General features: G+C 38.6%; 1 protein-coding gene across 1 annotated transcript in view; it reads left to right on the top strand.

Annotated features, from left to right (window-relative positions):
* Nucleotides 1-27,405, top strand: part of LOC111660755 (receptor-type tyrosine-protein phosphatase gamma-like) — a 100,148-nt gene that overhangs the window by 10,866 nt on the left and 61,877 nt on the right. Inside the window, exon 2 of the mRNA XM_023414142.2 lies at nucleotides 12,103-12,207. Within this exon, the coding sequence (XP_023269910.1) occupies nucleotides 12,103-12,207 (105 nt within the window). The remainder of the gene's footprint in view (nucleotides 1-12,102; nucleotides 12,208-27,405) is intronic.

Raw genomic sequence — 27,405 nt, 5'->3', positions numbered from 1 at the left:
CACAAAGAGATTGTTTCACGCTTCCTCAACAAAGACAACTCAAGTATTTATTAGATGGTGAAAAGAATTTATATGACAACACGGTCAACAGCTGAATATGTTGATTGTTTAAAAAAGCAACAACAACACCAACAAAAAAAAAAAAGACACTTTCCAGTTGATCCCCGGGTAATTTTAGACGCTCTGTCATACGAATTCCTGCGTGTCTGCTTATCTGTCAAACTCTGGTGTGAGCTGAAGGTGTGACAGCTGCTGTATGTTGTTGTCACAGCTAATCTAAACCTCACAACACAAGTGTTTACCGTCGCAGAGAGGAGACCTATCCCCAGGTAACCACTAATCACTGAGGGATTTCAGAGATCATCTGTTCCCGCACTTTACAGCCAGCGTGAGGCAGGTGGGAGCTAGCAACCGCTCTGCCTCAATGGCCTCACGGTTCTCAAGACAATCATCTGTGTTGTTGTAATGTGTAGAATTAAATGCTTTGAGTAGACTTTATGGCACCAGTGACATTACTGAGTGCCATCTTGATGAAATGGAAGTTGTTGTTTGGAGATAAACAGAGGCTAATTTTTTATTCAAGCCTATTAATATTATAATTATCCTGTCAATGGATAGATGAAAGTATTTTTATTCAGTAAAGAGGCTTCAAAGGGCAATAATGAGGACAATTAGCTCACCAATGACAGGACTCTCCATGTTGCTGTGACAAATTTGTTTCCATGTTTAAAGAGGACAGTTGATAAACAAGATTGTGGAGAGCAGCAACAATTAGTTGATTTATCAATTGTTGGATTGACAGAAAATTAATTGTGTAAATCATCATCATCTATTTTGATAATCAAATAATCATTTTAGTCATTTTTTTTTAAAAACAAATATTAAAAATACTCCCTTGTTGCTTTTTGTCATATATGTAAAATAGACTTGTAGACCAAGATAGACTTGTAACATAAATTGTAACGTATATTTTTTCGTGTTTTAAAGGTCCGGATTCAAAGGGTATCTGTCATTTGAAATAAGTAATGGAACAGCCTTGTCATTAATGTGTTATAATTGGTTAACTCTAACCTGTAGTCAGACCTACATGGTGTAAAGTATAGTATAAGTATAAAAGGATGAGAAGGTAGATAGCTGTTTTCTTTTTTCATGGGCCAAAGTAGAACTAATGTAGATGGCACAGAACAGCAGATGGAAAATGACAGTATAGTCTTTACTGTTGCTACGAAAAATGAAGCAAATGTATGCTTTCCTTCTAAAATTTGAATATACTGTCAATTACAATCTGTAAATGTAGAGTGTAGGAACTTATTGACAACTTATAGAGATGACTGATATTTGAGCAGGTGGTTGTATAAATGTCCCTCTGATCTTTTAATGCCTGAACTTCTGTTGCTTATCTTTTTTCATGCCCAAGGTCAAAAGTTGTGTTTTTCTGAAATAAAGAAGACAGTTCTGGAATCTTAAAGACAGCTGAATATGACGTGAATAAAATGTATATTAAGGCTGCAGTCTGGGTGGTGGATAGGAGGAGTGGCGTGGAGTGGTTTGGTTTACTTTGTCTCATGCTAGCGCTTGCTTATCCAAAACTTGCATATTGTATATTGTATATTAAAATATGGCCTGGATTTGGAGTTGCAACAGTTAGTCTATTCATCTACTTATTGACTGACAGAAAATTAATCTGTAGCTAATTTGGTAATCAATTAATTATTTGTCATTTTTCAAGCACAAATGCCAAACTTTCGCAGGTTAACCTTTTTAAATGTCATGTTTTTGTACTTTATGTGGCATATCTGATTGTAGACTCACTATTTCTGGCTTTAATTTGAATGCATCATTTTGGGCTTTAGGAAATGATTATGGGCACCTTTTATATTTATTCAAGAAAGTAATCAGCAGATTGATTGATTATGAGTTATGCAGCACATACCAAGTCTGGAATGGGGTTCACTATGTGGGGCTGCAACTAAATAATTATTTTCATCATCGAATAATTTATCGATTCTTTTTCAATCAGTAGTTTAATCTGTAAATGCCAAGAAATAAATGACTAATAACAGTCTAAAAGACAAAGATGCTTAGTTTACAATGACGTAAAACAACCAAAAAGGCAAAAATTGGAGAATATTTGGCATTTTTGCTTGATTATATAGTAGCAGATAGCTTTTCTGTTAATCGAGAAACTTTCAGCTCTAGTTTACTGTTAACTGTAGTCTTGCAAATCACTGGAAGTTCGCACAAAGGGTTAAGAGCCTGGGAGGGAACATGCAAGTTGAAGCTATTACAGTTGACTGTGAGAACCTCAGAAACCTATTAAATCAAGCAAACACGCTGCACAGTTTTCTTTTTTTTTTTTTTTTTGAATGAAGTAAAAATCCAGTCTTGTATTTTCTTGGACCAGCATGCATCAGGTTTCAAGTATTGCAGTTAAACGCATTTGCACATTGTCTTCACCACTCAGCTGTGATGATGCTGCTTGATTGGAGTCACAGCCAAGTACTGCTCAACTGAGTGCTGTTTCTCAGCCTTTGTTTGCTCCCGCTCATGTGTGCATTTGATCTCATGTTTATTAGTCTTGGATTTGTTTTGATGCAAGTTTGACTACGTGTAGGTGATGAAATTGGTGCCAAGGTGGCTTCAATAAGCTTGGTGTGAAATGATATTGTTGTCTTTTGATAGTATACTGTTTACTGGGATGGGATACACTATATCTTGACAGACAACCACCAGGCTGTGCCATGTATGAAAGCAAGGCCAAACAAGAGTGTGAATGTGGAGGAGCCATCATCAGAGCAGATGTCCTCATTTGTCATGAGTTATAAGTTGGCGTTGATGATAGGTACTTGAATAGTCTTGTAATCCCTTTTGGCTAATTAGCAGCCATCTTTTCATTACATGCCACTCGATTTCTTCCATCACAATACCTCTAAAGTTAACCAGCAGGAGCATTTTCCTGTTGTTTAGACTGCGGCTCTGTACATGATTTCAACTGTGACATTTCTTATTTCCCTTCTCGTTTACTTTCATGCAAAGTTGAACAGTACACGTGTTTGATTTCATTAGTTTTTTTTTTTTTTTTGAATCTCAAACGCTCAACCTTGACAAAACTTACTTATGTTGGCAAGTATAAATGTGTTTTCTGTACTTGTCATGATTTATATCATTGAAAAATTAAAAATATTGAACCGGTGGAAACGAATCCTGTCTTGTTAGTTTCAAAAAAAAAAATTACAGTGGGGATGAGGTTAACTACAGGTTCGGTGTGTGAAAGAAAGTATTTCATTTTGTAATGTGGAACTATATTTTAATATGTTACTTTTGAGAAGTGCAATGCCATTAAAAACCAGACAGCAGGTAATGAATACATCGTGGATATTACATACAGCTTCAGTGTGCATGACTTCTGCAGCTTAATAATATCAATTTACCACGCAAAAGAAATGTAAAAGTAAAAAAAAAAGAAAAATTTGTAATTTGAGAGATTGTCAAAGGGAATAGAATAGAATAGACCTTAATTGTCATTGTTAAAAAATATGTATTATGGAAAAATGCAGTAAATACACTGCCAATATCAAGTTCATACCTATCAGTTGTATGAAGCAGTGTCAGTTTTTCATTAATTGGGTTTTATCATATCATTTGCAGCTGAGATGATGACAACATTTTGCTAGTGTAAAATGTACGTTGGACCAGGCCTGTGTGGTAGGTTTGTGCGATGTGTACGCCCCTCATTACATTGTGGTGTTAGTAAAGTTCTTGCTTCATAATGAATTACGTACAGTAAATATTACATACAAGCAAGACTACTAAAGAGGCTGTTACAGAGATATTGAGTGCATTGCGCTTCATGGTTTTATTTATCGTTTCTAAATTCAGCCTTCAAGTATTGATTAGAGTCCAACATCAAAGAGCAGTTAAAGAGGAAGGGAGGAGGTCTCACTGTGTGTATGGCCCCGGGCAGGCATGAAGAGCCTGTTTGGAAGTGATGCATGCAAAGTCCTGGCGCAGTGATATTATTTATGGCTAACATTGAGTCATTTGGCCAGCGAGCTGGAGGTTAGGTATTTTTCCTCAGTACCAGACTGTCGTTTTCTACTAAAACACATTTAATTCCACTTTTTCTCTTTTTTTTTTTATTTGCAACTGTTTTATAGTAGTCTTTTTACAACTTGACACTCAAATCACCTTACTCTGGCTACAACAGCATACATTTTCAGCCTGGTTGTTCCAAGCTATGATCATATCATTAGCCTGGCGGTATTAGTGTCATGCTCTACCCGTTGAGTTAGATGGACCCATTTACATTGCTGGTAATCAGCCATCACCATTCATGAACACCAGTAATGTGTGAGGAGTGTAATGTATCCACCAGAGGCAGCTGAATTTATTTCAGAATCAATAACTAGACAATTCATGCGGGGCTGCACACCGTGTCCTGAGGTATGACCTCATAAGTTCTTGGCACTTAAGTGACCCAGTTGCCACACTGAAAATTGAAAACCTCACTTTACACAGTAAATTTTCCTAACGCTATCAGAGCCGTTATGTGTGGTCATGCCATTGTGTATGGAGACATGTTTGAGGATTGTTTATTGTGGGCTGTGAAGGGAACGAGCTATGGCTGGTCTATTAAAGAGGTCACCAGCCCTGAATTTGTTTAATCTTGTTAATGGTTTTCATCAGAGCCCCTGATGCACTCAATCAGTGAGTGCTCCAGCTATTTAATGCACTTCATTCACTGTACCAGCATTGCTCTAGTAGCACATTTAACAGCAGATTGACACAATTCAGATTTACTGTATGATTTCACCAGTTTTGAGGCGTAGCCATCTAGTGTAGATTCAGCCTGTATGTGAGGGGCTGTTTTAAGCATCCACTTCTCCACAGGAAGTCATGTAGTTTTAATTCATAAAAGAGTCAGTTTTGGTCAGACAATAGAACAATAGTTCATAGTTCTTTGCCGGCTTCTTATGAATAGAGAATAAATGCCAGGATATGTGTTTTTTTTTTTTTCCTTTTTCTTTCTTTTTTTTCTATTCAAGGAAGACTTAATACACTGGAGACTTTCATCTAGACCTTTTCGCCCACATGCTCTATCAAAGTCTGACGTTTGATGTACTGTGTTTCTCACTTATTCCTTGTAGTAAAAGGCTGAAGAACATATGACATGTTGCGCCACTCTGGCCTCATAACCTCTGACTGCAGTGACATAGTACAGATGGTATGAATCTTCACAGTATACCTTTTTAAAGAGGAGAAAAACTGCAGGGGAGGCAGGCGTCTGAACTGAGAGTGGATTGAGAGTTGGTGACACATTTGGATTTAATTATAATGAGATGGTCTTATCCACTTTTCACCAGATAAGTTTAGAGAATAGACTGCAGAGCAAGTGTGGCATAATGAGAAAGTCGAGTATGCCTCCTTTGCCCTTCCTCCTATTCTGCTTGCTTTGTTGTTCAAGTTCCCTAATGAAACAAACAAAAATGTTTTCTATTTGGGTGGAGGTCCAAGGCTGTAATGCACACAATGCCTACGTGTGTGTGTGTGTGTGTGTGTGTGTGTGTGTGTGTGTGTGTTTGACTCTGTTTTTGGACTTAATTAAAAAGTTAGTCTTGGGTTTCTGTCACTTTACTATTTCTACTTGTCTCTATATTTCACTATGAAGTTGTATTTTAGGCTATCAGCACCCTGCACGACATTGACAAAAACATCTCGCCTCAGCTCTGAATGTGCAGCAGCACTTCCTGTCAATTAACATGATGAACAAAAAGCCAGACAGGTCTTGACATGCACAGTCATGCTCATATGTGCAAAAGAAAGAAAAAAATTATCAAGACTAGGTGTCAAGGGATAATTTTAAATGAGTTCTTGAAATTTTTATTTGAGTTTTTATTTTTCATTGAGTCAGTCAAAGAACAATTTTTACCCTAGACTAATGGGCTTAATTTTACTGTAATATGGCTACATTTCTCTGGCCCAAGGGTGCCGATGTCCTCTTTGCTGAAACTGCTTGTTTGCTTTTAGCTGTGTCGGCCTAAATATCTGCATTGGGATTTGAGTTGTTGTTTTATTATTTCTGAGCTTGATGTTTTAGCCCTAAGGCTTGGCTCCCTCTTTGCCGTATCTCTGGCTGATCTTGGCAGTTCTCATGTTCCCGAGGTCCTTGGTGTGACTCGAACACTTCCGGGGAAATTGAGCCACATCGCCCACTTCCTGAGAAATGAGAAACACATGCACTCTCAAGATCAAGCTCCACTTACTCCTTCTCTAAGCTCCTCTGTTTTCGCAGAGAGAGAGAGAGAGAGAGAGGGAGAGGGAGAGACCCCCAACCTCGTTTTGCCGCTATTACTTGTACCGGTAGCTATGAAGAGCTTGACAGACTGTGGAGAGAGTGAGCAATTTGACATTTAAAGTAAGACGAACACATTTGAACACACGTTCGTCATAAACATACGTTTGTGATTCCTCAAAACGGAAAGCTAAGCAGATGTCCTTGCTTTTGACGGTTTGCTCTATACAGCGCAGATGAGATTGCACAGACAGCAGCTGTCTCCCTCAGCACATACATTTGTTTCTCATATACATAGCAATTTTGCATCGAGAGTCTGCCGTTTATTCGCTCATCAGGCCTGTGAAAACAGCCCACTGCTGCTTCGTACGAATTCAGACAGAATAATATAAAAGTTGTTTAGACTGTAGTTTTTCTAATTAGTACATTTAATGATATGCCTTCACTCTCCTCCTAATTAAAGGACTAGCTGAGAAAATGGGGATGGGTGAAGTACACGAGCGGTGCTTCCCTCTCTCTCACCAACCGCTGTCCAAGTGTCTCTTTGTGTGTGCGTGTATCTAACTGTATGAGTGTAAAGCATGACAGTGCCAGAGGAGACTGTGAAGAATATAGCAACACTCACTGACTTCTTTGAAAAGTATCCACTTCATTTAGTCACCCAATTTGGTACATGGCCTTCATTAGGCTTATAAAGGTGACGTGGCGAAACACATCACTGAATATTGTGCACGCTCTTCTGGGAAGTTAGTGTTGCAGACTTATTTTTCACATTCAGTGTTTTCGAGCGCCTGACTGCTGAAGTACTGTCTATTGCCGAAAGAGTGCTAGCGAGCTAAGTTGATGTTTTATTCGATAATTACATTTAAATAACTTTTCTCAGTGATAATGGAAACGTTAAGTAACACCGGCGCCGTATGGCTAGAAGGGATTTCAGCTGTTCCACTGCTGCGTCTCATTCCCAGTTTAAGGTTAAAAACGCTGTGATGGGTTGTGTAAAGCACAGCAAAACACGATGATTATCCTACTGCCTTTATAGGATAAGTCTGTTGATAATTGAGATTATTCTTATGGTCAAAAATTCCCATGAAAGCAACAATGAATTGCTCCTATACGAATAATAAGTATTGCTTTGAGTTGCCAAAGCTGGATATAGTGAAGTCCTCGGTGCCATAGAGCTTAATATTTGTCCAATTACTATTGAAAACACATTGAGTGAGCCACACTGGTTATCCTTTGTGGCATGTACCTTCATTACCATAAACACAGGCACTGTAGTTTATTTTGAGTCGCTCCCACATACGCTGCTTCATTAATTAGGAAATAATTCAGCTCTTTTTAAAAGTGAAAGTATGATGTATGTTAGTGACCTCTTTCTGAATATTTTCTTCTTTCAGTAAGGAACGTTTGAAAGTACTGAGGGATGAAACACATTGTTGGTTTTGGTCTTTTCATGAGATTTGTTCACCATAACAAAAAAGTTGAATACCAAAAGGTTACTCTTTTAAAACCAAACACTGAGAATGGATAGAAATAATTAATCAATAACTCATCTTTAGTTTTATGTTAGGGTTATATGTAATATGTTATTGGTGCCATAGCAACCTGCGGGGAGCCTGATGGAACCCACAGACGGCAATAGAATGTAAGATCTCCGCTCTGACTGTCCCTGGAGCATGTAGCTCTGCTAGTTATTTAAAACAGTGACAACTAAACATCATATAAAAAATAGTGTTGTATTTTTAGGGCCCAGTGTTTAATTTATGATGTTCTATTTTCAGCGATGTAAGCCATAAGTCATTTTTGCATAAAACGCATTTGTGAATGGAATCACATTTGTTTTTTAATGGCATCTGATGCTATTTGTATGTTTTGATAATACAACAGTGTAGGCTAAGCACTAACGCTATTTTGGGGGAAAGAATGTGGGTGGTGACTGTGCATTGTTGCATGCATGTATTTTTTTATATTAAATTGGTATAGTACAATCAAAAATGTATTTTTTCTATTTGTTGATTTTTATTTTTTGTCTCCATATAAGTAATCAGTCTGGATTTGATTAAAGTGAGTGATTACTCCACCAGTAGATTTAAAAAAAGAAAAAAAAAAAAAGAAAAAAAAAGACATAATTACAAATCTACCATCCCTGGCAAGTGTGAGCTTTGGGCACATAATGTATAAATTTAGATGTGTATTTTACTTGTAGATAGCAGAATTCACCTCTTCAAAAACACCACAACTGAATTACATAGACATTGTCGCTCAGGATGTATTGGACAGCTTAATCCACCCCCTAATAGTCCTCCTCGTGACATGGACGTGCCAGCCCGGCTGTCCTTCACATACCTGATGCTAACATTGGGGATGAGATTGATATTTTAACTCCATCCCCCAATGACTAATGCAAGTTAAACGCTCCTGTGGTTGTTGTTAGGCTGCTGTTTTTCAAGGGCTCTCAGGGGTTCTTGCCTTGTTGTTGAGTGTGATATTATGGAACAAATAGCAGGGCTTAATGGTAGTGTAGATGATTTAACTGCCCTCAGGGCAATGAAAAAGGGAAAATGATTTTGTACAAGGTGTTGTTCTGTAGGTGTTTTGAAGCCTTTTGTTTCCTCTGAGCTTTCTAAAAAAAAATACTCAGATGTAAAGTTTCACAAAGCCTAGATATAAAAATACCTTTTTGTCCAAACTCTTTGTATGTTGCATTTCATTTAAACTGCCGGTGTAACATACCACAAAATTGCTATTCACTCGCGTTGTCTGGATTTCAGTTTAATGCATGATGTTCGAGTATAGGGCGTCTCTCCTCAGTCTCCTTCAGGCCCAGCACCGACTGTGTTGTCTGCTCTGCTCTATCAGAGATGCTGTGGCTTTAATCCTTTTGCCCACAGGGGACGGCTGACATGGATGAGTGTAAACTGTTGACATGGTGCCGTCTCCTATGCTCTCTGATCAAAGACGATGCAGCCCCCCCTGTTTCACAACCTGCCTTCAAATATGCTCCGAGTCTCTGCCACCGAGACTCCCTCCCTCTCTGTTTCACACTTCATGTTAACCTGTGTTTCCCCATAGTGGATTGATTCATCTGCTAGTAACAAAGCAGCCATATATGACTCTACCCGTGTAGCCTCTGTGACCTCCCTCTAAGCAATGAATTTGATTTGGAAAACATTGTGGAGACAGTTTTTAAAGGCAGTAATGCACTGACTTTGAGTGCAAGGAAAGACTTGGCTTGATGTAGTGCTTAGTTTAATTAATCCCCGGTAATGATGCAACTATTAGTAAGAGCTGAGCTTGTCTTAAGTGGCTGGAGATGCGTGTGAGTGTGTATTTGTATTTGATGTGTGGCGATGCTGATCAAGCCCAAACACAACTTGCCGTCTAATGGTGGTTTAGCTTCAGGAGTCCAGGGAGTAGTGCTAATGTTCTAATGTTCCCTTTGACCTCATGAGACATATAACACATGTGATATACAGTAGTTGTCATGGTTACAGTGATGCACGTGCTTATACAACCATGGAAACATGTCTACTACAAATTGAGATTTTAAAACTGCCGGAAAAATCCATAAAACAAATGGAGTGAATCTGAATAATTTGGTAGACATCCCTACATGGTCTATATACTCTGATTAATATACTACAACCTTTGAGTGTTTTAGGTTATTGTTCTGAAAGCTAAAATGTTCTTGTTGGTAGAGCTCTGTAGCTAGTGTTATATTAGTATGAACTGATTTTGAGACACATTTGAATAGTCTCTTCTGGCACTTTCAGTGGATTTTTGATGTGAGATCAGCTGCCAAGCTGCATGTTTGTAAAGGAGACTGCGTGAAGAGTTTTAAAATGGTGAACACAGCACTGAGTACAATGCGCAAACCGAAAAACTCAGATACAACATGGATTATCTGAATGGATTCAAAAGCGGTTTTACAGCATGTAGCAGCGATTTCTGCTTCCATTTTGGCTCTGGCAAATTGTCATCTCTGGTTTTGTTTTAGTTTTTCCTTGCATGCCAATTTTACACAGAAACAATCTGCTTGCCCAATTGTTTGCATCCCTCTAGCAACAGGGACCCAATATTAGCCAATACATCTCCAGGTTTTGAATGCCACAGTGGGTTTTGACTGCCTAAAGCAACACAAAACACTCCTGCTTTGCTTGTTCACCTGATTGACAATGGCTTCACTTAGACAGTTTCTTCTCCACTGGCATAGGGTGCATCTTTTGTGGAGCATATTCTCCGTAATGACTTTGATTGTTGTAAGCCTGGGCCTACATGCTCTCGGGAGTTGGGTGTGCTTAAGGGCAATTTGTGCCCCCAGGATTCGCTATAATTATGATGACAATGTTTGATTTCTTTTGGGGAAATTTGCTCCAAGAAGTTAAAGAGACATTTGTGCCCAGAATACATCAGACTGATTGTCTACACTCCTGCTTACATAGGCTGTTTGCATTTTACTAAATCAAGTGTCCACATAGGAGTTCAGCAGGGAAGTTGTCATGGTATAATTTCATCCATACATATATTACAAACATATTGATCATCCAGTCCATTTACAGTTTCTTTCCCAGAAAAGCTGCTGCTGCAAAGGGATTTGATTGATTTGAGCTATAAGAGAGCAGGAAGCATCACAGGGGCTATAGGAGATGCTCCTCTTGTTTTCTGCAGATCCCATTATTAATACCCATTAAGGCTTTGTGCCAAATGACTGCACCTGGACCTTTTTTTTTTTTTTGATACAGAGTCAGTACTGTTGCTGCAGCCTCTGTTTTCACTGGTTCAGATTGTGAGGCTAGGAAGTCCAGGAAACCATCATTTGTCGCACAGCTAGGTGGGTAGAAGGACCTGAAGAGCCTCGGTAAAAGTTATCCTTGTTAAAGTATGTTTCAGTCTCTGTGACCTTTGGGGGTTATAGTCCAGACTCAGAGTAGCTGCAACAGCTGCAATTGTGGAGACAATTTTAGGCACTTTGTCTGAATGTGACTACTAAACTAAAGAGTAGAGGTAATTAAACTGTAATTTTAAGGATGTTTAAAAGAAAAAAAAAATATATATATATATTCATGTAAGTGTTGTATTTATAACCCATTAGTAAAACAGAGCACTGATCTCAGATGAGTATTTTCCCAAAGTCGATATATATATATATATATATATGATCTCAGATGAGTATTTTCCCAAAGTCGATATATATATATATATATATATATATATATATATATATATATATATATATATATATATATATAAGGGCAGGTTCATTTTCGAAATTGCATATAAAGCAGGCAAACCGATGTTCAATGCATTGATCTCTGCCTCACTGTTATGTATTATGTCAACAATGTTTTGGTAGTTTATGGTAAATGTTTTCTCAAAAAAATTAATTTTGTGATTTGATAACATTATGCTCACATTATCATCATGATTCTAATGAAAGTAAAAAAAAGAAAAAAGAAAAAAAAGGAATAGGAGATATGGCATGAATCTCACTCTGCAACATCAAGTTGAACACATTACGCACCCAGCCATCACTCTGACATCCAAACCCTCACATTTTGCTAAGATGTGTTTAAGGGAACACTTCTTTCTGCATTGGACTTTGTATTCTTTAGATGAAATTTGAAGAGTTGAGTTTTTTCTTTTTTACTTTAAGTCCCTCACCTTTGACATCAACCTACTCCATCTTCTCATACATTTTTAATAGCTCGTTGAATAAGTGCTCATAGTATTTTTTTTTTTTTTTTTTACGAAACCTTTCTTCCCCTGTGGATTTTCTGACCTCTCTCCCCCTCTCTTTCTGCCTCCGACAGTTGCATCGGGTGACCGGCCTAACTATGCTGGAGACGGGCATCATGGGAGTACAGGCGTAATGAGGGAGAGGAGGGCAGCTGATGACCCTTACTGGTCCTATTCAGGTGAGTTCTCATTTGTGCGCTGACCAAAGCCCTCGGTAGGAGAGGAAATGCATTTATTTGACTTTCTCACCTCTGCTCTACCTTGACGATCATTTTCCTCATTTTGCTTTTAACCCCTTTTCCCTCTTCACTGCTGCAGTCTGAATTGTTGAATCAGGCATTTAGTATTCATATAATAGTATACCTGAATGATATGTTTTCATTGCTCTTAATGCCTGTAATTACACTAATGCACTGGAGAGAAAAAAAGCACTGACTTAGAACAATGTGAGCTGATTCACGTTATGCTGTAACCAACTGTGATTAACCACAAATAATGAGTTGACTTGATTTATAATGTATGTAAATGTATTTATTGTCAGGTTTGGATCAGAGTTAAAAATTGTGAAATACATAAAGATCAGTTTGTTTCTATAGTGCAGAAAGTATTCAGACCCCTTCCCTTTTTTCAGAAAACAGAATTGTAGAATTTTTTGCAAATTTTTAAAAAAGGAGAAACTGAAATATCACATCGACATAAGTATTCACACCCTTTGCTATGACAATTGAAATTTAGCTCAGCTATCTTTCATTTCACTTAGTCATCTTTGAGATATGGAGTCCAAATTGAACATGATTTGGACAAACGCATACCTCTCTGTATAAGGTCTCACAGCTGACAATGCAGTTATTATAGAATATTGTGTGCATATTGATGTGTGAAAACATTTATTTAAACGATTTTAGCATAAGGTTGGAGTATAAAGAGTGTGTGAAAAAAGTGAAGGGGTCTGAATACTTTCTGAATGCACTCAATACCGACTTATTTAAAAAGTCTAACACATGGCAAAAAAGAAGATTATGACATCAAGTATGTCATGTTCAACTGAGCCGTTGGTGCAGCAGGCAGCAGTCTTCAGCAGAACGACTTTCATTTGTCCACAAGTTTTGTATCAGAAGCACAGTAGGCCTTACTGTATGTGCGTGTGTTTTAATTCCTGCCTCCATTATTGATAGTATGCATGCTTTTAATGCCAACATAAGTGCTTCGGGGAATTTAGGGTTACCTCCTCCTCTAATTTACCATCTACCTTAACAAATTGGAAAGATGGAAGGATATGGCAGCCCACAGTCAGATGTGTGCTCTAATGGATGATTAATTATGTGCACTTTTATGCTTGAAAGTATTCTCAGAGCGCTACGTGTTTGCATGAGAGTGGTAAAGTTGGGGCGTGTTTTTCAAGTGAAAGTGGCAATTGATGTGTAAACTGTGTTCACTAAAAGCAGGAGCTGAGTTATCAGCTTCAGAAGGTTGTTTTAAAAGTGTTCAAAAAAAACAAATTTAGCAAAACATAAATATAAAAATAAATTCTGTTAATAAGGCTTGTCACAATACACGTTTGAAACTGTCAAAGGTGTATATTTTGTATGAACAGTATATACAGCAGTTTAACTATCTAGCCACTAACTACTATTTAAAGCTAACAAAAAGTTGGTGTTAAAGATTTTATGTTTTTTTTTTTTTTTTATGTAGGTTTTATGGATATTCAATACACATAGAGAAATTCCCTAATTATCTCTATCACAGTGGCTCAGTAAGTAAATGTATTTGAGTATCTGCTGAGCATTTGATAGGCAGTACTTATTTATTTCTATCAACCTTTTAGTACGTTTTTAAGCCCGGTACGTTTAGATACTGTAAAGGCTGCTGATAAGAATAAAAATGAATGTGTAAAGGCTCGTCTATAAGAGTATTATATTTCTTAATGTGTTTAGGCAGGGGTATTCAGAGCGGGACATATTTATTTTATTTCATTTATTTTTTCTTGGAACATTTCTGATAAGCACATATGTTCTTTCAGAGCGCTGCTTCACATTCAGCTATACACACTCACACCCTATCGCAAACACAGCCCTCTGTTGGCCATTGAACAGCTCTGGTGGGAAATAGGGGTTATGTGCTTTGATCGAGGGCACCTCACTGGAAGAGCTCAGGAAGGGAGGGAGCAGAAGTAAAATTATATTTACAGGTTCCAAGGTCCAAAAACACCACCCAGCAAATAACTAACTCGGTCCCTCTGCTGTTGGAGTGCATCACAGCTCTGAAAATTATTTTTACTGCTGGAATATTTTGTCTTCGGATCTGCTGTTGTGAGCCTAGAATCCCATGGTTTCAGGGTACAAAATGGTGCAAATAACAGCAAAAATGAACTGTGCTTACTTTGGACTCAAGTTTGTTTGGTATTCATGTCACTCCTCATAGTGGTTTTCGTCTCCCCCAGTTGTCAAGCTGAGGCAGTGAAAGAGTGTCTGCTTGGACTATCCAAGCATGATTGCTTTTTCACTATCTACAAGGTGTGAGCATCCCTTTATGGGAGTCCTAATCATTCCAAACATGATCCTGTTTTTAATAGAAACCTTCGATATAGTAAACATTAATGCTTATTTGATATTCCTAAATATGTAATTTATCTGATGATCAGATTAAACTGTTTCAGCTCTTAACTGAAAGATTTAGTTCGTTGGTTAAAGTAAAATGGCAGTAGGCCAAGTAAGCCTGAACATTTTAAAAATGTTCTTCACGTGTCATGAACTACATGTGAATATTCCTTGTTTGTGTGGATATACATGTGTAACATCACTCAAAATGGGTTCAACACCCATAGCAGGGATTTGTTGAGGTTGTAAGCTACTAAGAAATTGATGCGCCCCCTCTCGTGATCAATTTAGGTTGTAGTGGATGGCTGCAATGATAGCCTCACATTAATATATGGCATATGCTGTGTGAAATGGTGTCAATTTTCTTTTCCTCTATGGTTCATGTTGGGTTTGTATGTTATTTATTTATAATGTTAGTGGTGGTGGTTTTTAATGCGGTTGAGGTGGCAAACCTCCACTATTAAACACTGCTCGAAACCATGGGGTCTTTTTATTTCTGCATGTCTTCACTGGGCGGTTGTACTCTGCATTGTAACTGTACTGATCTTTGATTTTAGTCAGTGCTTGCTAATTCAAATGGCCATATCCATTTGTATTCTCAGTAGAATAAATCCAGCAGGACCGGATCTTATCTGAATATTCAGGTCAAGTTCTTTCTCACTTTCTAATTAAGACATCAGGCTTGAGTCGGACTTGGCACATTTCTTTGGTTGAATATATTTTAGGACCATATGTTTTTCACTTGACAGACTGTTATGTATGTCTTTGTAAACAGTCTGAGCTGCAGGCTGTTTTAATACTTATATTGTGTAACCGTTCTGGGAAGATATTTGGCTTTGTGCTAAAGCTCTGCATTTGCGTGCAGAGTTGCATGCATGCTTAGAAAGAGGTAGGCTGGTAATTGGGGGAAAATGCGATCTCTCAGTGTTTTTAAAATTTCTATGTAGGCAGGATGGACAAAAACATGAAGCATTCTGTGAGGGAACTTGCTGACATGGGTTGATTTTGGACATTCATTTCAGGCCTTGCAGTGCACTAATTCCTACCAGTGAAGGCAGCTGGCTGATTGTACTGAGAAAAAGGGAAGCATTGAGGGAACACAGAAATGTCCATTGCTTTGGAAAGGTAATTAGTGGCTAAGGCTGCGAATGGGGGACAGACAAACGTGCCTTAGCAGCTAAATGGTTATTAAGGGCATTTGCTCTGTGCAAGTGAGTTTTGAAATGCACACAGTAGGGTTAGCCCGAAGCTGGAAGGTACTGATGCAAGACCCACTTCAGCTCTATTTGCTTCACACTCATGAATTACATGACATATTGTACGGAGGACCTTATCACCCATTGTTTCACACTGACTTTCCACACTCTTCACTGTGCAACCTACAGTGTACAGTCGACGCCTGTGGGAGAGAGCCGTTGAAGACCGATGTCCAACAATATAATATAAACCGGAGCAAATTGTGCAACAGTGTAGAAATCCAAAATCTTCTACACATCTGAATTTTTCAATGGTAAAAATTAAATGAACAATATGTTAAAATAATGATGAAATAGATGTAGAAATTTTCCACATGATTGTTGATTTTATACTATTCTTTAGCCGTATGGTAACATATGACATAATGGTTTGAGTTTTTCATCACCTAATTATGTTAATGTTATCACTATCAAAATACATCCCAGATTTTTCATGAGAAGAAACCTGCGCCTGTATTGTTCATTAGTCCACTACACCGACAATGAAGCACACAGTGCAATGAGAGCTCTTATCATTCCATGACATGTCACCTTCCTGTGTGCGTTGGTTATGAACTTTGATGTAAGTAGCCTCCAAACCTACGCCCTGAAATTTGATTAAAAGTTATTTAAGGCATGCTGTGTGTGTGTGTGTGTGTGTGTGTGTGTGTGTGTGTGTGTGTGTGTGTGTGTGTGTGTGTGTGTGCGTGCATGGCATTTTTCATAAGAGGGATGATATCATACTCACCGTAAGACTCCCACAGGAACAGGGCTATGCATCATTTTTCCCCTTTTTATATCTCTGCAGGTTTGCACACTGTCTCTGGTAGTTTCTCCCACTTCCTTCATCAGTACTTTTTATGGTTTGGGCCAATATAGTCAGTAGTTTGCTTTTGATTGCACTCTTGTTGATTTATTGTTCTAGTTTAATTACAGCACAACAGTTGGAGTACCTTAATGTGCATTTGCAGAAGCATTATGCCTGATCCCCCGTAACAGTGTGTAGCATGAAAAAAAAAAAAGAGCGAGGAAAAAAAAAAGGAAAAGTAAAGAAATATCGGCATTAGATGTGGAAAAATATAGATTAACGCCGTGTCGATTTTCATTTTCACTGCATTATGAGATTTTGGCAAGTCCCCAAGTTACCTCTCATGTAATTCCACACTGATATGAAGCTGCTTAATGAAAGCTGCATGTTCTCTGCAAGATTTTGGTTAGAATAACTTTGCGTTTGAGAAATTTAAAAATGCGGTGAGGAACACATGCTACTACAGCCCGAATCGTTCAGATGATGTGGTGGTCTAGATCCACAAATGAATAATATAGCTTTGAAAGCTTAGTGCTAGCCTATAGTGCTTCGTACGGGCAAAGCCTCTGCTGTCTCTTTTTTATCCAGCAGTCATGGATGTTTAGAACGAAGCCAACCTGACGAGCAGTTTCAGCCACTGAAGGAGGCTCCGATTGTCTGATACTTGTGGATTATATTTCCCCTCAGCCGGACTATTTTATTCCACTTCACTGAGGTTGCCCGTGATCATTAGCAATCTTTCCACTCATGTCTCACATAATGAAGTGAATGAAGTCATTTTCAATCAATTGCTATGTTGATCCAACTTAATTAGTACTTCAGAGGATACAAAACAAGATTAGGTAACTCACTGTTCTTGATTGCCAGGGCTGTTTGTTTTGGCTTTGAATTAACCCTCACTTCTACTGCAGCACACACTTTCTTTAGCTTCTACATGTATTCCTTCACTACTTCAGATCTGTCACATTTTTCTCTTAATTTCTTTGGTTAATATGTGTAGCTAAAAAAGACGCTGATTAGCTATTCCCTGCTTTTAAGATAAACCTGTCAATCATAAATTACCCTGCAGGGCTACAAATGATCTCATTAAATAAATCTTTTGTAAGAGTTATTTGAGAAAATACACAGAATTTCAGAGCAGATTTTCTGGGTCATTTTCAAAATGTGACTATGCCTTTCACGTTGGTTAGTTGAGTTTGACATGTTAAATCCTATGATTCATATAACCTTAAATTAGCCAGGTGCCTGTGAAGGCAGTGCACTTTGTCTCTTGTGGCTTGACACCCCCCGACAAAGGCTGGAGGGAAAAGAGCAATGCCATGTTGTCATGGTGCCCAATAGAAGGAGCTCTGCCTCCTGGAGGTAATGAATCGAGAGGGGGATTGCTCCCAGTAGACCTCCATGTATGAGAAGCACTTGACTTTAAAGCAAAGCTCACAGACTATACAGCTGTACAGGGGGTAAGGATGGAGGGTGAAGTAGGAGCCATTACATGCAGGGATTCAGGGACATAGTGCCCAGAGATGAATATTAAAAAAAAAAAAAAAAAAAAAAAAAAAAAAAAAAAAAAAAAAAAAAACACTGATAAGAATAGATACAGGTCATATTTACAAGAGCTCCAGAGATCTGGCCACGCTCTCATCGATAGAATCTGATTTGTAGTAAATAATGGTGTTTTGCTCCTGATTGCTTTGAGACAATCAAATAATGGATATTATAACCATTGTGGGATTTGTTTAGTATCATGAATTATGATACATAATTTTTGGTTTTCCCAATTAACACTGCAAGGCAGCTGTTAAATCAGATTTCTGCCTGAATGTAATACTTAAAATGACACCTGAAAGTCACAGTTGAATTTAATTTCCAATTATCATGCAATCCAATGACATTACCATCAGTTAGACTTTGTGTTACGTGATATTCCAAACATAGTGACCCGAAGTGATACCAATCTCGGAAGGGTGTGTACCAGTTATCACAATACTTTTGCATTACCCAGCCAAAAATATACATTAGTAGGTCCTTAGGCAAGGATAAGCTAATGTCTGCTTTAACCAAAACACTTCACAAAGGACACTGCTGTAGCTCTTATCTGTTGTCTGATCGCTGTGCACACCTCCCACCAATCTATTCAAATGAAACCTTTCGCTGATTCTTGCTGCACTAACGGCTGTGCCCCCAATTTGCTGCTTTGGTAAAACTGTGCCTCTGCCTCCCGAACCTCCACCCACTAAATACTATCCAGTTAAGCCTTTAAAATATCGTGTTTTCCCGCTCTGTTCCATTACTCCGGTCGTGCTTATCCCCAAAGGGGAGTGCATTGATTCTGACGTGTCATTTCCAGTGACACCAGTTGTAAATTCTTATGTGTGCGTAATGTTTTTCTAGTGACTACTAAATGGTGTAGTGTTGCCAAATCAACTTTTGGAAGCCCATTAACTGTGAGTTATTATTGTATCCTATAAACACAATAAAGTGTCGTGAATGACTATTTTAGTAAATTGCTGTGATATATTCGATTGACCAGTTAGAGCAACTCTTCTCAGGACATGGTATGACATGAAACATAAAAACACCTGCATCCAATCTTTTCTTTGTGAGCCTGCCCAATGAATCTTGACAAATATCATTGTCAGTTGCAAAAATAAAAAGAATAAAAGCAGAAGTTTTATCACTTTCTGTCCCTGAATCGACACATGGGGCACTGGAACATGCTACCAGCATCTGTTGACACAGTATCACATGTGTGTTCCAACTATGAGGGTTTTTTGTTTGTTTTTGTTTTTTTTGCCCCTTCTTTCTTTATTTTGACTATATAAACAATGTTCAACTACAGTCATGTGACTTGATTTAAAGCCTTAAGACCTTTTGAACTTTGTTGTGCGCGTCGTGTAACATTCCTCTGCTGCCTCCCGTAGCCGCAGTGCTTCCTGACTTGATTAATCTCCTGTTCCAGGGAGAACAGAGAGAGATTCATCTGTCTTACACCTTGCATTTATAGTCCCAGCCATTCTCTGTGATGATGGAAGTTTAACACAACATCATCTATATTCCTCCAGTCTTGCTGATGTGTTGTATCAACCTATAGTTGTACCTGCACTCATTTTCTGAGAAAATGAGGGGCGCAGGAACACTAATTATTAAAAATGAATTTTCCTGGGGCCCAAGCCGACTCATTATTCATCTTAGTTATTGCTAGCACTTTGGATCAGTCTTCGTGTGCCAGAATTGGTCCATTTGTCTCTGTCAGGGGTGGGCCCTTGACAGATGTGCCAATATGGCTGCCGAAGTTCTGCGCTGGGGGAGAGGCATCTTAATTCTCCATGATGTATCACGCTGGCAGCAACCAATTTAGCAGAATTGAGCTCCAAATCATCTTACTTCCCACTGCCTCCCACAATCTGCTTCCTTTCTCTAGATGAGGTAAATATATTAAGGATGGAAATAAATGAGGAATCCCCGCGCCCTGAACTAATACAGTATCAGTGAGTTGAATGTTTGTGTCGTCACCTTGGCATGTCCAGAGAACAGTACCCTGGGCAGGTGCCACCAGGATACAGAAAGCCAGGCCCCAACACACGGCGACTATGATAAATACAGCCAAATTTTCTGGTTTCCCTGTTTAGGGCAGATTGATGTGCTGGACCGACATGTTTGCTGTGTAAACCTAATTAATTAAATTTCAGGTGTCACATGGTGTTGGTGTGCCTTGTGGCAGCATATTAGGCCTAGTTGGTGGCTCTTGTCCAACGTAATGGATGTGGTCATGCTCAGCCTGCTGGGACTGCAATATTGAGGAAGTGTGTGCGATTGCCAGCCCACAGGTTTCCTCTCTAATGTGGTTATGCTGATGAGCTGGAATGAGCTAGCTAGCAGCTCAGCAAATTTTTAAACTCATAATCATGATGACTTACTTTGTAATGAGTACATACACCCCCAGAGGTGAGGAGGTAACTGTAGGGGGCAAGACCGTGTAAGTTGCATAATGGCACAATGCTGGAAGTTGTGCAGTGCTTCACTTGAATTATAAAAAGAAATGTTTGATTGATGATTATATGTTCGAATGCTGTGAGATATGTTAGCGTAAAATTGTACTCAGACCACTGAGTAGTAGCTGTATAGAAGCAATTGATGGTATTCAGTACTGCATCAGTTTCTAGAGCACTGGTATTCCAGGCTTGTTAGATCGTTTATTCTGTACTACTATCTGTAGTTTACCGAATTGCACCGCTAACTATTGATTTCTGTCTGGATTCTAAATTATAAGGACACTTGCTGTGTAAACATGTGGCCATTGTCCCTGCTTCACTTGCAGAACAACTGCAACATAGAAGAATAATGACTCCTTGAGGGGGTGAGCTGAGCTTAGAGAGGGCAATAGCTCAGAGTAGTTCAGGCCTTTTTTTTTTTTTTTTTTTCTGTACGATGTTATTTTGTGGACTAATGGTGCCTGTGGAGTGGGTGATGTGATTTTGTGTAAAACAAAAAAAAAAAACCCAACAAACTTTTCTCTGTAATTCACATATGTGGAATAGATTTTTATACCTAATAATATTGGATCAATAATGTGGGTTATCAGTCACAATTATTGTTGTGTAGTTTAAAGATAAGAAAGTGTGACTACAGCCCATATGTTTCCAACACATTATCTTTCTGCAAACTCAACGACATTTATGTTAATTTAGGGTGATCCAGCTCCATATTCTCACTGTAGCAGGTAGAGGGAATATCACTCAGGCCTGTCATCCTTTGTCTCGTAAAGTCTCATGACTCATTTAAGTGGGAACTCGTATACCTGCAAGGGGTAATAAATAATGTAGATGTATCATGAAATTATTGGGCTAGAAGGTGTTTCTTGCATCTTAAAATGTGTGATAGTCTGAATCTTCTGTGCAGTATGCAAACATCCCCATTGATTTGAAGATATTATTTTGTGGTTTTTTTTTTGTTTGTTTGTTTGTTTTTTTTTTTTTATGCTAAAGCCTGAAAAATGATACTTTTCACTCAGCAGCAGCAGGCAGCAGAGGGAAACTTTGAAGCCAGGGGGTAAAAGACAACTTTGTCACTCAACCGTGTGCACACCCAATGCTTTCACAGTTTCAGCCATTAGCTGCTTTGGTAATGTCACTAAGCCTATATTTTTTTATTTTGATGAAAGTCTGTAGGTGCAGTGAATTTGTTATTTTTTCAGAGAATTTTTAATATGTATTTTTATGTCTATACCTAGTGGAGACCTACCTAGAGCGGCTTTAATTATTAAATGGATTTAACCTCTCTTCACCAGCGTTCACCTCTCCTCTGGAATACATTTTCTTTTTCTTCTATGTGAGCTCCGTCCTCCCCTCTATTCTTTAATTTCCCTCCTCATCTATCTTTCCTAATGCTGGCCACATCTTAATTCTGAGCAGGGGTTTGCATGTGGATGCTATGGGGGTAATGAGGAGGGTGAGACACCCACTGGATTAAAGCTGGATTTAAAATGGCTGCTCGCTGTTCTTAGCTCAGCATTCATCTGAGGATGTGGTCATGTGCTATCTTGTGATTTGTGACCTAATTAGCGGTTTTGGGGTACCCAAGGCTAAACAACCTGCGCTGTTTCTTTCTCAATTGCCTTCAGTTTTCACTTCCTCCACTCCCTTCCCTCTCTGTGTCTCCTGACTGACACATGTAGCCACATATGTGCACTCTCTCCCACTCTTAAGCTGTAAAAATATAACCAAAGGATGACTGTGAAATCATGTGAACAAGCAGCAGACACAGGGGTTTAGCTGTGCAGATAGAGGCTTCTCTGTACGGCCTGTTTATCATCATCCGGTGCAGTAAATAAGTACATGTCTGTTAAGTTCAGGTCAAAGTGCACAGGTGCAAATCCGGGAAGGTAATTTAGCTGTTCAATGTTTACCTCCGCCAAGAAGGTTGCATTAAGATGACCTCCGGCTGTCTGTTTCAGTCTGTTACCAACGTATCTCACACTAATGGCTAGACTGGCTTGGACTTTGCTGTGTTTAGCTGTGATCTCTCCAGAGAGTTCACAGAACAAAGAGGGAAGGCACTTATTAAATGCAGGGACCTTGTGACCTTTCCTGTACAATCACCATCATCCAAACTTTGACGATACACAACCATTCTACTGTATTAATTACACAGGGCACTGTCGATTAGAGTTGTATGCAAAGGTTTGGCCACCCCTGAGCAAATTACATATTTTGTTGATATTTTTCTCAAGTGGAAGGAGGTAAATACAACCCCTGACTCATTAAAAAGATAACCCTTCAAAATGTTAAAACTTTTTATGCCTCCATGCTAGCAACAGCTGCGGCTGGAGGCATTTTGTTTTCAGGTTGCCTGTCCATCCATCTCATTCTCGTGAACGCGATATCTCAGCAACGCCTTGAAGGGAACTTCAAGGGCATGATTATGTTTTTTTTATTCTGTTAAACAGTTTCATGTTTTTGCTTCACTTTACTACTTCTACTAGCTCTAGTAGTACTTCTAGGAAAAGTCTCAGTAACATATCACTGTTAGCTTCCGGTCATTCAATTGTTATTACTTTCTTTGTGTAAGCGAATGACAGCGTCTGTCCTAGTTTGTGACTGTGCATTGTTGCACATTAGTGTTTTTCTTAAGCCTTTGGGAGATAATTACAAGGTCAGGACAGTTCATGGATCTCTGTATCAATCCCAGACAGCTCGTGTACATGTTATTTGCAGAGCTGATCTCCACCGTGTTAGGAGAGATGAAAATCAGATTGTGCACAATGTCCACAATTTCATTCACAGCCTATATCTGATATTGGAAACTATGACTAATATTAGAGACGAGTTGTGTCCCCCACACACATTGTAAGGAAGACGTGTGTTGTACAGTATATCTGTAACTGCCATGTCCCACTTTAGACATTTTGGAGATAAGCTTCTGTATTTTAGGCAATTTAGGGAGGATTATTGAGACATTGCCGGTTTTCACGGTACAAAATTGGCACTGTAGGACCGAACACTTAAAATAGCTGCTCTTGTAAAAGAACATGTACAAGCTGGCAAAATAAAATTCCAGATAGCATGTCATCTAAGGGTTCACTGTGTGGGTGGAGATCTTTCTCCTCCACCTGCTGACTGAGGATAATGGTCTGCTTAGTGGTGACCTCATGCTGTGGGGTTATCCCGACGCCATGACAGGCAGGTAAGTGAGAGGCTTCTGTGTGTTTCACAACCTCTGTCCCCTGGGAGAGAGCAGCTTGCCTGTCTCCTTATGCCTGCCCTGGTTTATCGCTCTGCAGTGACCCACAGTCAACTCATCCTCCTGCCGTTGTGTCCCTCAGTCCCGGGGATGATGGCCCACTGGCAGGCATCTACCACTGCTCCTTCTGCCCTCCCATCTCTGATGGCCAGCTGCTTAAAGCAAGAATGATGACACAATTGGTTCTGTAATGTTTGGGATGTGTTTGGCAGTTTTAGCCATGCTAGCTGCATGACTCCGGGGATAGCAATGTCAGTTTGTGTCTTGTTCCACTACTGATGGCCAGACTGAAATATCTCCAGGTCTTTTGGATGGATTGCTATGAAATTTGAATTTTTCATCTAGTGCCATCATTAGGTCAACATTTAGTTTTGTCCAATACTTTGTTTTGTGACTAAATATCAAAAACAAAAAAAAAACTAAACTAATGACATTCCCAAAAGAATCATCTGCGCTTTGTGTTTAGAGCAAGTATGCAAATGCATACTAATGAGCTAAAATAAGTTGAGCAGCTGAGCATGGTAAACATTGTACCAGCTAAACATCAGCTTTTTGGCATGCTGACATTACCATATAGCTTGAAGTGCAGTTTCACACAGCTGTGGCTGCGGACTCTAGGTCTTCTTACAACAGCAGTCCTGTCGCAGCTGACATAAATGGAGGTGAAGAAAGTGGTGGAACAAATGCATGGCACTGTACATAAACCAACAAACCAGGAACTACATTTTCATCATAAGAGGAAAAATGTATACAAAATATAAAATTGACCATATTGACATGGTAATATATTGGTCTTTATTGTTGTTTTTCAATCTACCATAACCATGTGTATTTAAAACAATAAAAAACAATAACCCGCTGAAGACCGTGTTGCCTCTTATATCCAACTGAACTAAAGTGATTTGGATGAACTAGCCAGCATTATCATGATTAAAGTTTTGCACTCTCACTAGTGGGTCGACACAGTGGTCACAGTTTTCCTTCCCTAATAATCAGGTGCATAAGTCATAGCTTAGTGGAAGTTCCTAGAGCCAAAGAAGAGATAATTAAACTAATGGATGAAGCTGCATAAATGTGATCTTCAGGTATGACAGTTCATAAAGAGGTGAGGGCTTAGAGTGAGATATGGTATTGTCTGAAAATAAGCATAACAAGGGGAATAGATGGATAGAGATGGTTTCTGTCATATTTCTGTGTGTGTGGGTGGGTGTGTGTGTGTGTGTGTGTGTGTGTGTGTGTATGTGTGGTTCACAGCCTAACTGCACTAGAAAATAATTGGTTCAATTTTAAGAAATGGGGGATTTATAACATTGCTGTTTACTATATACAAATATTAGCATTAAGACTTACTGTGGTGTATTTACTTCAGCCTCAGTCTGTCGTTTACATTTTAAAGGTCCTCTGACTTAAATGACTACTGAAATACTCACTAATTATCCCTTAATTTAAATTTGACTGTGACTTGAATACACTAGCTATTTTCTGATATTAAAACGTCCATCACACGCAGCTGCAGGACATTTATGAGTGCTGAGGTTAGCCCTGTGTTTCCGACAGTTAGCTGATATGAAACAGTTGCCCTTGGACAAAGCGGAGTAATGTAGCGGCACTAATCAGTGTTTCACTTTGCAGCTCTACAGAGGAGATCTGTGTTCTGCTCGACAGAGTGCTCACCTCTATCTCCTGTTTACAATTAGCAAGAGGTTTCCTTTCTCTGATGCAGTGTTGGATTGGTGTTCACTGATACAAAGAGAGGGTAAAACCCACAGAGAAAACATTTAGTCTTTCCTTCTGGGAAAAACAGCTTTTAAATATATGGAAAAAGCAACTATGAACTTATTTTTATTTACTTGCTCTGCCCTCTCGTTTCAAACTTGGTCATTAGCCAGACAAACATAAGGTTTGAAATCCTAAGCTAAATGATGTAAATTGGCTGGAAGTGTCTTATAAGACATTTTCTACATCAAATATAGTACTTTTGAGTTTTGTTTGAGTTGGATCTAAATAAAAACATCTCTGTAGAGGAGACTATTTGTTTGACAAACTAAAGTTTGCCCAAGAGTTACTGAAACAACGATTACTGAGAAAGTACAGATCATGAACAAAGAGCACGGATACAGGATGCAATCAAATTTGCATTTGAAACATGAGGGTTTCTTTCAGTAGGTTGTCATGAATTATTCCTTACCATGGCTGCTCTTTGCAAACAGAGCTAAATGTCTTCAGGAATGGGGCAGTTATTCTGATTGATGTGTTTATGAGAGGCATTTTACTGTGACCGTTTTGATTATTGTTGGACTAAAAGGAGTAAAGATATGACTAAACACCTGTTGAAACAGTGAGATATAGCCTCAGAGCACAATTTCATTATTAATACAAGGTTCATACAGACCTAAACCTTGAGATCCTAAGATTTGATTGACTTATCATGAGCAGCCAAAGCAATGAGACCGTTTTCAGTTGCATCTATTACATACCCATGATATTGGATTCTCTTTACATTACAACATCATAGCGATGCTGTCACACTTAAATTGTATAACTAGATGTTTAAATATATCCATGGATCTAGAAATTTAATCGACCCTTTCAGAGTAGCTGTTCACAAGACATGCAACATTTATGCATTTTATTTTTGTCCCAAATGCAATTACTGGTCAGCTATTTACCACTACAGTTTGATAATTTGATTACATGAATGAATCTTTGTTTTATGCTTTCAGAGAATGTTGAGCTTGTTTGTGTGAAGCTTATCTCTTGACACGGTGAATTCACAAAAATAATGAATACATTTGTTTACTTAAAACACTGCAATTTTTTATAACAAACATTCAAATTGTCGAGTATTCTCAGTTCAAACACTGATCAGATTTAATCCACAACTAAGGTCCCTGACAAACCAAGCTGGCTTCAAAGATCTAGTGCCAGCAAAGGCCGACTGATTAGTTTGTCACCTCACATCTTGCGTTTAACAAGTTGCTCTTATATACACACACACACACACACACACACACACACACACACACACACACACACACACACACACATACATTTATTTACACTGTTGACACTGGCTGTTCTTATAACGCAATGAAACTGAATTTAAATCTCAAGTTGCATAAACAGAAATAGAAATTATATATTGTCAACATTAAAAATTGCATCATGAGACTCAACAAATGGCTAAACAAAATACAAAATATTAAACTTGATAATTATGCAGTACTTAGTGGCTTTGCTGGTGGACATACACCTGAAGGGTCTAAACATGTGTGGCACTTAAAGCTTAACCCATTCCTGTATCAACAGAAATGGCTGTAGCTTACAAATGCTCATTATGAAGCAAAAGAATTGTGATGCTCCCATCTGCTGACAACAGGTCTTGGTTTAACTGGTTTTCATTGTAAGAAAATGAGCTGAGAAAATCAGAAATGGGAAACTTGACATTGTCAGGGGTGATGAATTTGGTTGATAACTTTTTTTGCGACAGATAACAGT

This window comes from Seriola lalandi, unplaced genomic scaffold (assembly GCF_002814215.2).
Source record: "Seriola lalandi dorsalis isolate HSWRI2012SDOR001 ecotype SW California unplaced genomic scaffold, Sedor1 jcf7180002054522, whole genome shotgun sequence".
NCBI classification, from domain to species: Eukaryota; Metazoa; Chordata; class Actinopteri; order Carangiformes; family Carangidae; genus Seriola; species Seriola lalandi.
Note: the sequence above shows the minus strand (reverse complement) of the source record. Positions and strands in the feature narration are given on the sequence as shown.